Source organism: Sorex araneus, chromosome 3, assembly GCF_027595985.1.
Source record: "Sorex araneus isolate mSorAra2 chromosome 3, mSorAra2.pri, whole genome shotgun sequence".
Lineage (NCBI taxonomy): Eukaryota > Metazoa > Chordata > Mammalia > Eulipotyphla > Soricidae > Sorex > Sorex araneus.
This window is the reverse complement of record NC_073304.1, coordinates 214,648,102-214,659,272: the sequence shown is the minus strand read 5'-3', so window position 1 is coordinate 214,659,272 and position 11,171 is coordinate 214,648,102. Positions and strand designations below refer to the sequence as shown.

General features: G+C 54.7%; 1 protein-coding gene across 1 annotated transcript; it reads right to left on the bottom strand.

Annotated features, from left to right (window-relative positions):
• Positions 1 to 1,014: 1,014 nt before the first annotated feature.
• On the bottom strand, positions 1,015 to 7,731 carry GIP (gastric inhibitory polypeptide). The gene is made up of 5 exons (XM_055132234.1): positions 7,646 to 7,731; positions 6,080 to 6,226; positions 4,417 to 4,509; positions 3,736 to 3,837; positions 1,015 to 1,027 (listed from the first exon to the last, which is right to left on the bottom strand). Exons 1-5 carry the CDS (start codon positions 7,729 to 7,731, stop codon positions 1,015 to 1,017), a joined length of 441 nt encoding a protein of 146 aa, XP_054988209.1.
• Between the last annotated feature and the right edge of the window lie 3,440 nt (positions 7,732 to 11,171).

Genomic DNA, 11,171 nt, shown 5'->3' with positions numbered 1-11,171 from the left:
CTTAGAGGGCATGCTTCTCATAAGGGGCCTCCAAATTCAACTCCCGGCCCTGTCACTGTGTAGCACTGTAGCACTGTAGTCCCGTTGTTTATCGATGTGCTCGAACGGGCATCAATAAAGTCTCCATTATGAGACTTGTTACTGTTTTTGGCATATCGAATACGCCACGGGTAGCTTGCCAGGCTCTGCCTTGCAGGTGGGATACTCTCGATAGCTTGCTGGGCTCTCCGAGAGGGACGGAGGAATCGAACCCGGGTCAGCCGTTAGGGTCCCCAAACAAAAGACAAATAAGAGGATTTCTCACTATTAAGTTTTGCAATGTCGGGCTGGAGCAATAGCACAGAGGGTAGGGCATTTGCCTTGCATGTGGCCGACCCGGGTTCTATTCCCAGCATCCCATATGGTCCCCCAAGCACCACCAGGAGTAATTCCTGAGTGCAGAGCCAGAAGTAATCCCTGAGCATAGCCGGGTGTGACCCAAAAAGCAAAAAACAAAAAACAAAGAAAGTTATGCAATGTATATGCAGTCCCTGGCTGCTAAGTGTCCAGTGTTTTGGACCCAAGAGATAATACAGGGGGGTTAGGTTCTTGCCTGATATGTCACCAACCCTGGTTACATATCTGATTCCACGTATGGCCCCCCGAACACCTCCAGAAGTGACCCTTGAGCACAGAGCCAGTACTAGTCCGTGAGCACTGCCAGGTATGACCCAAACCCAAAAGTTTCTAGTAAGTGTTTGTAAAATAAACATATTAATTCACCAATTAAGTAAATAATTAAATAACAATTAAATAACACCAGACAAGAGTTGTATCTGTTTTTCACTGGGGGGCATGCATGCCGAGAAACATACACTGTGTCTATTCAGAACATGTCTGAGTAAGTTTTGACAGCAGGCACCAAGATTTATATCAGCTGAAACTTTATTGTTTTGCTTCTTGTGGGTACCCTGAGGTGGGGCTGAGGCAGGAGTTCGGGGGCGAAGGGCAGAGTCCAGCACAGAGCAGGGCTTGTTAGTCATGGAACCTGGAAGAGCAGAGAGGGCGGGGGGGGGGGGGGTGCATGCAGAGGGGAGGAGAGGCGCTATCAGCTCAGAATCGGCAAAGTAAACCCAGCCTGGCGCCCAGCCATGGCTCACCTGCTCTTACCTTCAAATCACCTGCTTAATTATAAGTCATTAAAATAGTCTAGCAAAGCAGTGATTGTCACCATTCTTCTCTGAGCCCAGAGAAAACTCATATCCCTTCCCTAAGGTTTGGATCACATTCTTCTCTCCCTTTTTTTTTTGTTTGTTTTGAGTCACACCTAGCAATGCACAGGGGTTACTCCTGGCTCGGCACTCAGGAATCACCCCTGGCAGTGCTCAGGGAACCAGGGACCGTATGGGATGCTGGGAATCAAACCCGGGTCATCCGTGTGCAAGGAAAATGCCCTACCCGCTTTGCTATTGCTCTAGCCCCTTCTTCTCTCCCTTTTTAAGACAATTTTATTTGTTTTATTTGGGGGCCACTGGAGAATTGCTCCTGTCAGTGCTCAGGGGTCTATGCACTGTTGGGGATGGAGCTCAGGCCTCCTGCTCCTCTCACTCTCCCTCCTTCCCCTGATACAGCGAACGATCCCCTCTCGCTTCCCCTCCTGAGTGTTCCTGCATCCCAGAAGAGGTTTGGTCTCTGTGTCTCTGTATCTGCATCAAGAATGAGTGTTCAAGGGGCTGGAGTGATAGCACAGCGGGTAGGGCATTTGCCTTGCACGCGGCCGACCCGGGTTCGAATCCCAGCATCCCATATGGTCCCCTGAGCACCGCCAGGGGTGATTCCTGAGTGCATGAGCCAGGAGTGACCCCTGTGCATCGCCGGGTGTGACCCAAAAAGCAAAAAAAAAAAAAAAAAGAATGAGTGTTCAAGCAAAAATAAAAAAGGGGGGGGCTGGAGCGATAGTACAGCGGGGGTAGGGCATTTGCCTTGCACGTGGCCAACCCGGGTTCAATTCCCAGCATCCAGCATCCCATCCCATATGGTCCCCCAAGCACCGCCAGGAGTAATTCCTGAGTGCATGAGCCAGGAGTAATCCCTCACCATCACCGGGTGTGACTGCCCCCCACTTCAAAAAAATAAGCAAAAAAAAAAAAAAAAAGAGTGTCCTGGGTCCTCGAAATAACACAGCAGATAGGTTGTTTGCCTTGCATGTAAGTGACCTGGGTTTGATCCCCAGTACCCATATAGTTCCCTGAGCACCGCCACGAGTGATCCCTGAGCATAGAGCTAGGGTTGAGCCCTGACCACTGCTGGGTGTGGCCCCAAAACAAAGCAAACAAACAAACCAAGCAAACAAAAATCTTAGAATGAGTGTTCTGACTCACCATGTGCATCAATGGAACATGTCATGGTATTCTGCCATCCCTTATTTCTATCTAGATTGACTGAAGGACAGAATTGGGTGCATGACTCAGTGGCAAAGGGCCTACCTTGTCTGTAGGAGACTTCAACATCACAAAAATAAAAGGAGAGGAAGGAGTGGAGGAGGAGGAAGGAGGAGGAAAAAGGAGGAAGAATAGAGGGCAAGATTTGCCAGCTTGTAGGGGCTGGAGTGATAGCACAGCAGGTAGGGCATTTGCCTTGCACGCAGCCAACCTGGGTTTGATTCCCAGCATCCCATATGGTTCCCTGAGCACGGCCAGGAGTAATTCCTGAATGCATGAGCCAGGAGTAACCCCTGTGCATCACCGGGTGTGACAAAAAAAAAAAAAAAAATGAAAACGCAAAGATTTGCTACTTTGTAAGGTAGATTTGGAGAGCATGAGACCAGTTATGGCCACAGAGAAGGGCAGCATGCTTCCAGCTAATGGGCTTCCATCACCGGGAGGGTGCCATAGTCCGGGGGTGCACAGACAAAGCGAAAGAGAGGTTGAGCAGTTGCAAAAGAAATGCAAGTAGCACTGGAGAGACATACAGTCTAAGTGGCTAAGACTTAGCAACAACCTGGTGTGATCCTAGGCACCCCATAGCTCAGAAGTAATTCCTGGGTGCAGAACCAGAAGCAAACCCTGAGTGCCACCAGGTATGATCCCCAAACAAAACGAAAACAAAGAAATTTTTGGTTGCCAAAAACTGGTTGCCAACTCAACTGGACTCTTTTTATAGGGGCTGGGGAGGACCACACCTGGAAGTGCTTGGGGGACCATGTGGTGCCAGAAATCTATCCGGAGCCCACCAAGTGCAAGGTAATGCCTTGCCCCCCTACTGTCTCTCTGACCCCTCAATATGACTGAATTCTTATTCTACACAGGATGCTCTCACCTTCTGCTCCCCCCCCCCACTGCCAACATCCTTATTTATTTATTTAGCTATTTGTGGGGGAGTGGGGAACACACGTGGTGTGATCAGGGCTTACTCCTGACTCTGCACTCAGGATCACTCCTGACAGTGCTCAGGGGACCATATGTTGTGCTGAAAATTGAACCTAGGTCAACCATGTGTGTGCAAGGCAAGCACCCTAACCACTGTGCTATCTTTTTGCCATACACTCCAATCCCCTCCACATGGCATGCCTCATCTTACTTAAATCCTGGGACAATACTTCGACAGGCTCTAACTAGCCTTCATTCTCATGAAAACAGAGATTCAGAAGGCTGGGGGATTTGCCAGTGTGCAAGCGCGGGAGAAATTCGTATCTGACCCGAAGTTCAAGCTGATCACCGTGACCCAAGACCCCCAGGGCCCCTGAAGCCCCCCCACCTCAGCCTGCAGAGCTTCGTCTCGTCCATCACACAAGCCAACAGCTCTCGGAGCAGCAAGTCCTTCAGCAGACCCTCATCGCTGGAGTCCTGGTGTGGGGAGCTGCGAGGGGAAGGCCAGGGGTCCCACCACAGAGAGTCAATTCAGAGTACCCACACGGCCACCGCTCAGTTGTCCCCCCCCCCAATCCTGCAGTCAGGGAAGAGGCAGCTCTGCCAGGCCGGCCAAACTGAACAATCCCCATGGGAGCTTAGCCCCCTCTCCCAGACCCTGAGATCACCCCGGGGTCGGGAGGCGGGCCCACCCGAGATTCTGCTCGGGCCCAGGAGTCCCGGTTTCCTCGGAGAACGGGTTTCTGGGCACTGACCTTGGTGGGTCTCCTTTCCCGCAAACAGCCTTCTTGGCCTTTTCTGGAGAGAACCTCTTCCTGAGGTGTCTTTCCCCGCCTCTCTCCTCCCCCCAGTGACTCAGAAAACCTGTCCCCTCACCTCCCCAGGGCCCTGCCCCTCACCCCTCCCAGCCCGAAAGACCCCTCATAACTCAGAGGGGAAGGAGATGCTTATCTGAGCTCTTCCTCCGCCCAGGGGGCCAGGAGAGAAAGCAGTGAAGCCAGCCCCTCCCCACGGGGGGGGGGGGGGGAGGGGGCACCCTCTCCCTGCCCTTTGCCAAGGCCAGACTCACCCCTGCACCTCACTGCTGGCCTCCTCCTTCCAGTTGGATTGCTGGGCTGGCTCCAGGGCCCTGGCCTCCCTCTGAGTGAGGTTGTGTTTCCAGCTGGTCAAGATAAAGGTCTAGGGTGAGGGGGGCTGAGGAGACTCCACAGGTCCTGGGGCCATGTGGAAGGATCTGGACTCCTTGCCCCGCCCCTCCTCCTCCTCAGGGCCCCTCCTCCTCCTTTCTCTACTCATCCTCCCCACCTCAGCTGCAGGGGGAGGGATGGCTTTCCAGAAACTACCATGCCTGAGATTGGGGAGACAATGGGAAAAAGAAGGAAAAAGCTTGAGGAAACAACTTAAAGGGCTGGAGCTCACGCTTTGCATGGGGGACCCTGGATTTAATTTCTGGTACTGTACAGTCTCCTGGTACCATCCAGAGCTCCCCTAAGCACCACTGGTGTTGTGCTCATGTGTGTGAGTGCGCACGCGTGCGCGCGCGCGCACACACACACACACACACACACACACACAGTTTTAAAATGAGTTGTAGGTTAGAGAGATAACACAAAGGGTGAGGCACGTGCCCGCCAACCCTAGTTAAGTCCCCTGCACCATATATGGTTCCCTGAGTGCCACCAGGAATCATTCCTGAGCACAGAGCCATCACACCTAATGGCACCCAGGAATCGAGGCACCATTAGGTGTGGCAGAAAAGAAAGAGAGAGATAGAGAGAGAGAGACAGAAAGGGTGAGGGAGAGGGAGAAGGGAGGGAGAGAGGGAGGGAGGAAGGGAGGAAGGGCAGGAGGAAGAGAAAGAAAGAGAGAAAGAAAAAAAGAGAAGGAGAGAGGGGGAGGCAGAAGATACAGCAGGTAGGGTGCTTGCCTTGCATGTAGCAAACCTGGCATTTTCTGGAGAGAACCTCTTCCTGAGGTGTTCAATCCCCAGCACCTCATATGGTCCCCGCAGCATGGCCCAGAGTGTTCCCTTAGTATAGTCAGGAATAAGCCCCCCCCCAAAAAAAAACCAAATAAACAAAACCACACACAAGAAAGAAGGAAAAGGAAGAGAAGGGAAGGAAGGAGAGGGGATGGAGAGGAGAAGGGGAAGAGGAAGGAAGAGGGAAGGGGAGGGGAGAGGGAAGGGAGGGGAGGGGAGAGGGAAGGGAGGGGAGGGGAGGGGAAAGGGAAGGGAGGGTAGGGGAAAGGGAAGGGAGGGGAGAGGGAGTGGAGGGGAGGGGGGGAGGCAGGGAGGAAGGGAGAACAGGAGAAGGAAGGAAGACGCCTTTTCTCTGCTTCCGAACAGTCGCTGGTGACAGCTCAGCTCCCTCTTTCTTCACCCCAAGCCCTTTCTGGGCTCCTCTCTGAGTTGTCTCTAAGTCCTCCCCACCCGGCCCCTGAGAAGAAATCCCTGTCATCACTGTCATTCCGTTGCTCATCAATTTACTCGAGCAGGCTCCAGTAACATCTCCATTTGTCCCAGCCCTGAGATTTTAGCAGCCTCTCCTGACTCTTTTCCCAACGATCAGAGGAGAAGAAAACAACTGGAAAATCTGCCTGGCCTTGACAGGGCATGTCCAGCTGCCCCTGGTGGCCCAAGGGAAGGGTGTCTGGGGTCCCTGGAGGCCGTGTGCCCCCTGGGCCGCAGGGCCGCAGGTTGGGGGCACCGGAGCTGCCGAGCCCACACTCACTCATTCTTCTTCCCCTTCTGTGCCAGCAGCCAGTTCACGAAGTCCTGCTGGCGGATCTTGTCCATGGCGATACTGTAGTCACTGATGAAAGTCCCTTCAGCGTACCTGGGGCCCCGAGCTTGGGGGTCACGCACCTTCGGGTGGAATCTGTGGGACAGGACAGGAGAGACAGATCCCAGGATGCCACAGAAGGGGAAATACCTGGACATGAGGGAGGCTTTAAGGTGCTAAGAAGGCAGAGAAAAGGGACCAGCCAGCTTCCAGGGAGTCAGTTTTTCTTTTCTACCTTTCTTCCTTCCTTTTGTTCTCCTCCCTCCCTCCATCTCTTTTCCTTCCTTCCTTCCTTCCTTCCTTCCTTCCTTCCTTCCTTCCTTCCTTCCTTCCTTCCTTCCTTCCTTCTTTCCTTCCTTTGTTTCTTTCTTTCTTGTGGGCACACCTGGCAAAGCTCAGGACTTCTTCCTGGCTCCGAGCTTCAGATGACTCCTGGAGGAACTTGGGGGACTATATGGGCTGCCGGGGACCAAGCCTAGGTGGACTGCCCAACCAGCAAGCACCTGCCACCTGCCAGCTGTACTATCTCACCAGCCCAAGGGTCAGCTTGGACAGGGAAGCCCTGTTGTTCCCGAGTCAGGCAACCCCCCAACACATCCACCTCACCCCCCATCCTCAGCTCAGAAGCTCCTTCCTGCGGCCTCAGTTCTCTGTGGGGCTGGCTCTGGGCCAAAGCCGATCAGGATCCCAGCCATCCCAAAGGACTTTCTCTTGGGCCCTTCCTTATTCAGCACTAACAATAGGGAGCTCTTAAATACCAACTCAGAGTCAGTGCCCTGATAAGCCCTTTAAGAAACTCAGATAATCCTCACGCATGCCCCCATGGAGGGAGAGGCTGTTTACTTCCCCTTTCCAGGATTGAGGAAATGAGGTGCAGAGTGATGAGTTGAGTACTGAGGGAGGTGACAGAGGCAGGACTCCCCTCCCCCTCCTGCCCCCACCTGGCTCCAGCTCTCCCTGCTGCTGTTTCTCCCTGTCCATCCTTCTTCCACCAGCCCCATCTGAAAGCTACAGAGCCAAGGCACAGGGTGGGCTGATGCCTCAAAGCACTGGAGACAAGGCTTATAAGGCGCCCTGGGTCCATCCCAGCCAGCCTGGTCCCCCAAGACCCCAAGCACCACTAGGTGTGGCCACAAAAACCGCAAAATTTTTTTGGTGGGGGGCACATCAGGTGATACTCAGGGGTTACTCCTGTGTTTGGGGGACCATATGGATGCCGGGGATCGAACCCGGGCCAAGTCCCATACAAGGACCCAGACCAAGTCCCATACAAGGCAAGTGCCCTGCCTACTGTGCTATATCTGGCCCCACACAACAATTAAAACAATTTTTCTTTTTATTCCAGAGATGTCATCTACTCCAGACTCTTGGCCATGAGCATTCCTTCTGAGCTGTGACCAGTCCCTCCTGCAGCCCAGCACCTCCCGCTACAGACTCCGGGCTCAGCCTCACTTTACTCAGGCCAGATTCCTCTTCCTCAACTTCCCCTCCCGATCTCCCTTCCATCAACCCTACCTGGAGGGACCCTCGGCCTTCTCTCCGAGCACCATGGCCAGGAACAGGCACACCAGTAGCACCGAGAGGGTCTTCACAGCCAGCATCTTCCTGGGCTGCGAGAAAAGAGGACCAGGGGAAGCCCTGGGCTGTGGGAACGGCCAGGAGGGGCCTCGGTGGCCACTTGAAGGGACAAGAGGAGAAGCTGCGTTTGTCTGGCTTGGTTAACGTGCCGTTGGGGTGACCGGGAGGAGGGCCATGGAGGGGAGCGAGAGCCGCATGCCTGTGCCTCGGATGGCCCGATCCTTTCCACCCCCTCCCCAGCCCCCGCCCTGTGGCTCCTGTCCTGGGACCTGTCCCCCAGGGTCCTCCCTGTTCCCAGGGGCCACTGCCAACTCCCAACTCGGCCATCGCTGAGATCAGCCCTGCCCGAGAGCCAGGCAGAGCCGACCTGCCTTCCTGAAGTCCTTGGCCCTTTCACCCAGTGGGTTCTCCTTGAGGTGAAGAATGGTGAGACACCGCTGACCGCCCCCCTTCGTTCCCCCAAACACAGCCGACACAGATCTCCAGTTTCCCCAGGCCTCGGGGTCCCCTCCTGCCTTCTTCCTTTCATGGGGGGAAAAGCGAGAGGCCCCCGGGAGGATCCGCTAAGAGGTGCCAAGGTCCACCTTGGGGCCAGAGTCCTGCCCTAGCTGCCCTCTTACCGGCTCCTCCTGGCGTTTCCAGAGCAGGACACGGGGCACCGGGTCTCGTTCTCTGGCTGCCTGGCCTCAGAGCCCACCGCTGGCTCCCTTATATCCAGGCCTCGCAGATCGCTGATTAGCCTAAAAGCATCTTATCACAAGAAATTAAGCCCACAGCTCCTGCCGCATTAAGTCCATTTTACACGTAATAAAGTTGCCCTTTCCGCCTGAGCGGCTCTAATCGGTGATTAACATTTGGGTATCTCCCGCAGCTGTGTGGGGCCTGGCCCTGGGTCAGGTTGGTAGGAGACCCCCTCCTTCTACGCCCTCCTTCTTTTTCTGGGCCCAGGACCTAGGCCCAGAGTTCTTCTGCTCCCCTGTTTTCCTCTAGAAGTGCCCAAAAGTTAGTTAGGGAGCCTGGTGAGGACTGACTTGGGTTGAGTGACCCTAGTTTGAGGACTCTAGGACCATGGTCATTTGGAGAGTGTGACCCACACAGCTTTGGCAGGGTCCTGAGAGCCTGGAGGGGGTCCCTTCAGAAGGGGGTCGAAGCAGGCTGATTGAAGAACGGGACAATGGGGGCTGGAGCGATAGCACAGCGGGTAGGGTGTTTGCCTTGCACGCGGCCGACCCGGGTTCGATTCCCAGCATGCCATATGGTCCCCTGAGCACCGCCAGGAGTAATTCCTGAGTGCAGAGCCAGGAGTAACCCCTGTGCATCGCCAGGTGTGACCCAAAAAGCAAAAAAAAAAAAAAAAAAAAAAAGAACGGGACAATGGAGGGGTGGGATTTTGTAGTGGTGAGAGGGGGCTCGGGGCACTTCCCCTCAGCGGACCTTCTGTGTAGGGGTAGGAGAGAGTGGGGGACTCAGAGGACGTCGGGGCAGTGATAACTCTATAAGAAACATTTCCAAGGACTGGGGAGATAGTAGGCGAGGTCATGTTTTACAGGGAGGAGGCCTAGGTTCCAACACAGAAACCCTTGAGTATTCTGGGAGCAACCTCTGAGCATTGCTGGGTATAACACCCCCCTCCCAAAGAAACAGAAAGGATTGGTGCACCCCACTCATCTCACTGTGGGAGGGGGGAGGCGTGTGGCCCTGTGGTCAGAGGACCCCCCCAGGTCTTGCTGAATCTCCCTAGCAGACTTGGGGCACTCTGCAGGGAGGGCTTTGTCCCCCTATCGCCCCTCGACTCCTGACCTTCCGATGTGAACAGAGGGTTACCTCCTGTCATGAGTAGGTTCCAGGCGGTGCCCGGCCAGGTCCACCTCTCACACTGAGGTGACCCTTGGCCTCTCATGCAACCCTCCACATGCAGCTCTGTCCTTGGCCCCTCTTTGCTGGGGAGCAGGGGAGGACACAGGCCATAATTTTTCTTTTGCCTTTTTGGTTGTGCTGAGGATCAAACCTGGGGCCTCCTATATGGGGTGCTGGAGACTGAACCCTGGCTGACCCTTTGCAAGGCGAGGGCCCTACTCACTATACTACAGCTCACGGCCCTTTTGTTTTATTCTGGAGGGTGCACACCCGGAGGAGCTCAGGGTTTGCTCCTGGTTCTAGACTCAGAAATCACTGCTGACAGTGTTAGAAAAACCACATCGAGCGCTAGGGGTCCGTGGTTGACTTATTTGTTATCTTTTATTTTCTGGCTCTGTACTCAGGAATTACTCCTGGCAGTGCTCAGGGAAGCCAGAGATTGAACCTGGGGTGGCTGCAGCAAGGCAAACGTCCTCCCCACTGTACTATTGCTCAGTGGTTACTTTTGTGGTGGGCTAATGTGGATGTTGGTGGCTGATGTCATTGCTTTGACTGGGGTTGCACACATGTCTGACCCTGGGGCACACACACTTTAGCTGCCATGCGCCCTGGAGGTCACAGGTCAGGCTGAGATATCCACACACTCTACCGCACGGTGCTCCATGGGGCAATCACAGGGGTCGCACTCTCAGCTCAGGCACACAGGAAATGGTTGCGGTGCTCCGTGGGGTAGCAGCCTGGAGTTCTTTGAGCCAGAAACCTCCAGGCTCCTGCTCTACCTATCAGCTCCCCGCACCTATCAAAGGCCCTGCCTGTCCTTTCCAGGTGAACTCCTGGTCCGGAGCAGCTCCAGCATGAAATTAAGTGTTTGTGTGGGATGTGCAGTAACTAGCCAAGGAGGGCGACTCACCTCTGCTTCCAGGAAACCTCGCCCACCCACTGTCCATTTCTGGGCCATCTAGAGAACTGCCTGTGGGGCAAACCCTCCACACTCCGTCTCCCGGCTCTCAGTGAGTGGGCGGAGATAGGACCTCGTTCCCTGGGGTCTTCCCAGGGATGAGGGGGCTCTGGAGCACGTGTGGACTTGTGATGGGTTCGCAAGGAATTGTTGCCAAGCTGGGCTCTCCTGTCCTCAGGCAGTGCACTGTTCTAAGCAGGCAGGGCACTGTTCCCTGTGCCCCACAAGTCAGATGCCAAACTAAAATCAGGGTTCTGTGGGGGGGGACTAGCCACCCGGACCCCCTAGCCATGCTGCTCTTCACATTCTTTTTTTTTTTTTTTTGCTTTTTGGGTCACACCCAGCGATGCTCAGGGGTTACTCCTGGCTTTGCACTCAGGAATTGCTCCTGGCAGTGCTTGGGGGACCATATGGGATGCCGGGAATCGAACCCAGGTCGGCCGCGTGCAAGGCAAACGCCCTGCCCGCTGTGCTATCGCTCTGGCCCCTGCTCTTCACATTCTTGTTCGCTTAGTTTGGGATCACACCGGGTGGTGCTTGGGGACTACCTCTGGCTCTGGGTTCAGGCTACACACATGATCGTGGGGCTGGGCTAGCTCTTTGGCTTCTAGTGGTGTGAATCTTCACCTCCTGCCCCCACATGTTCAT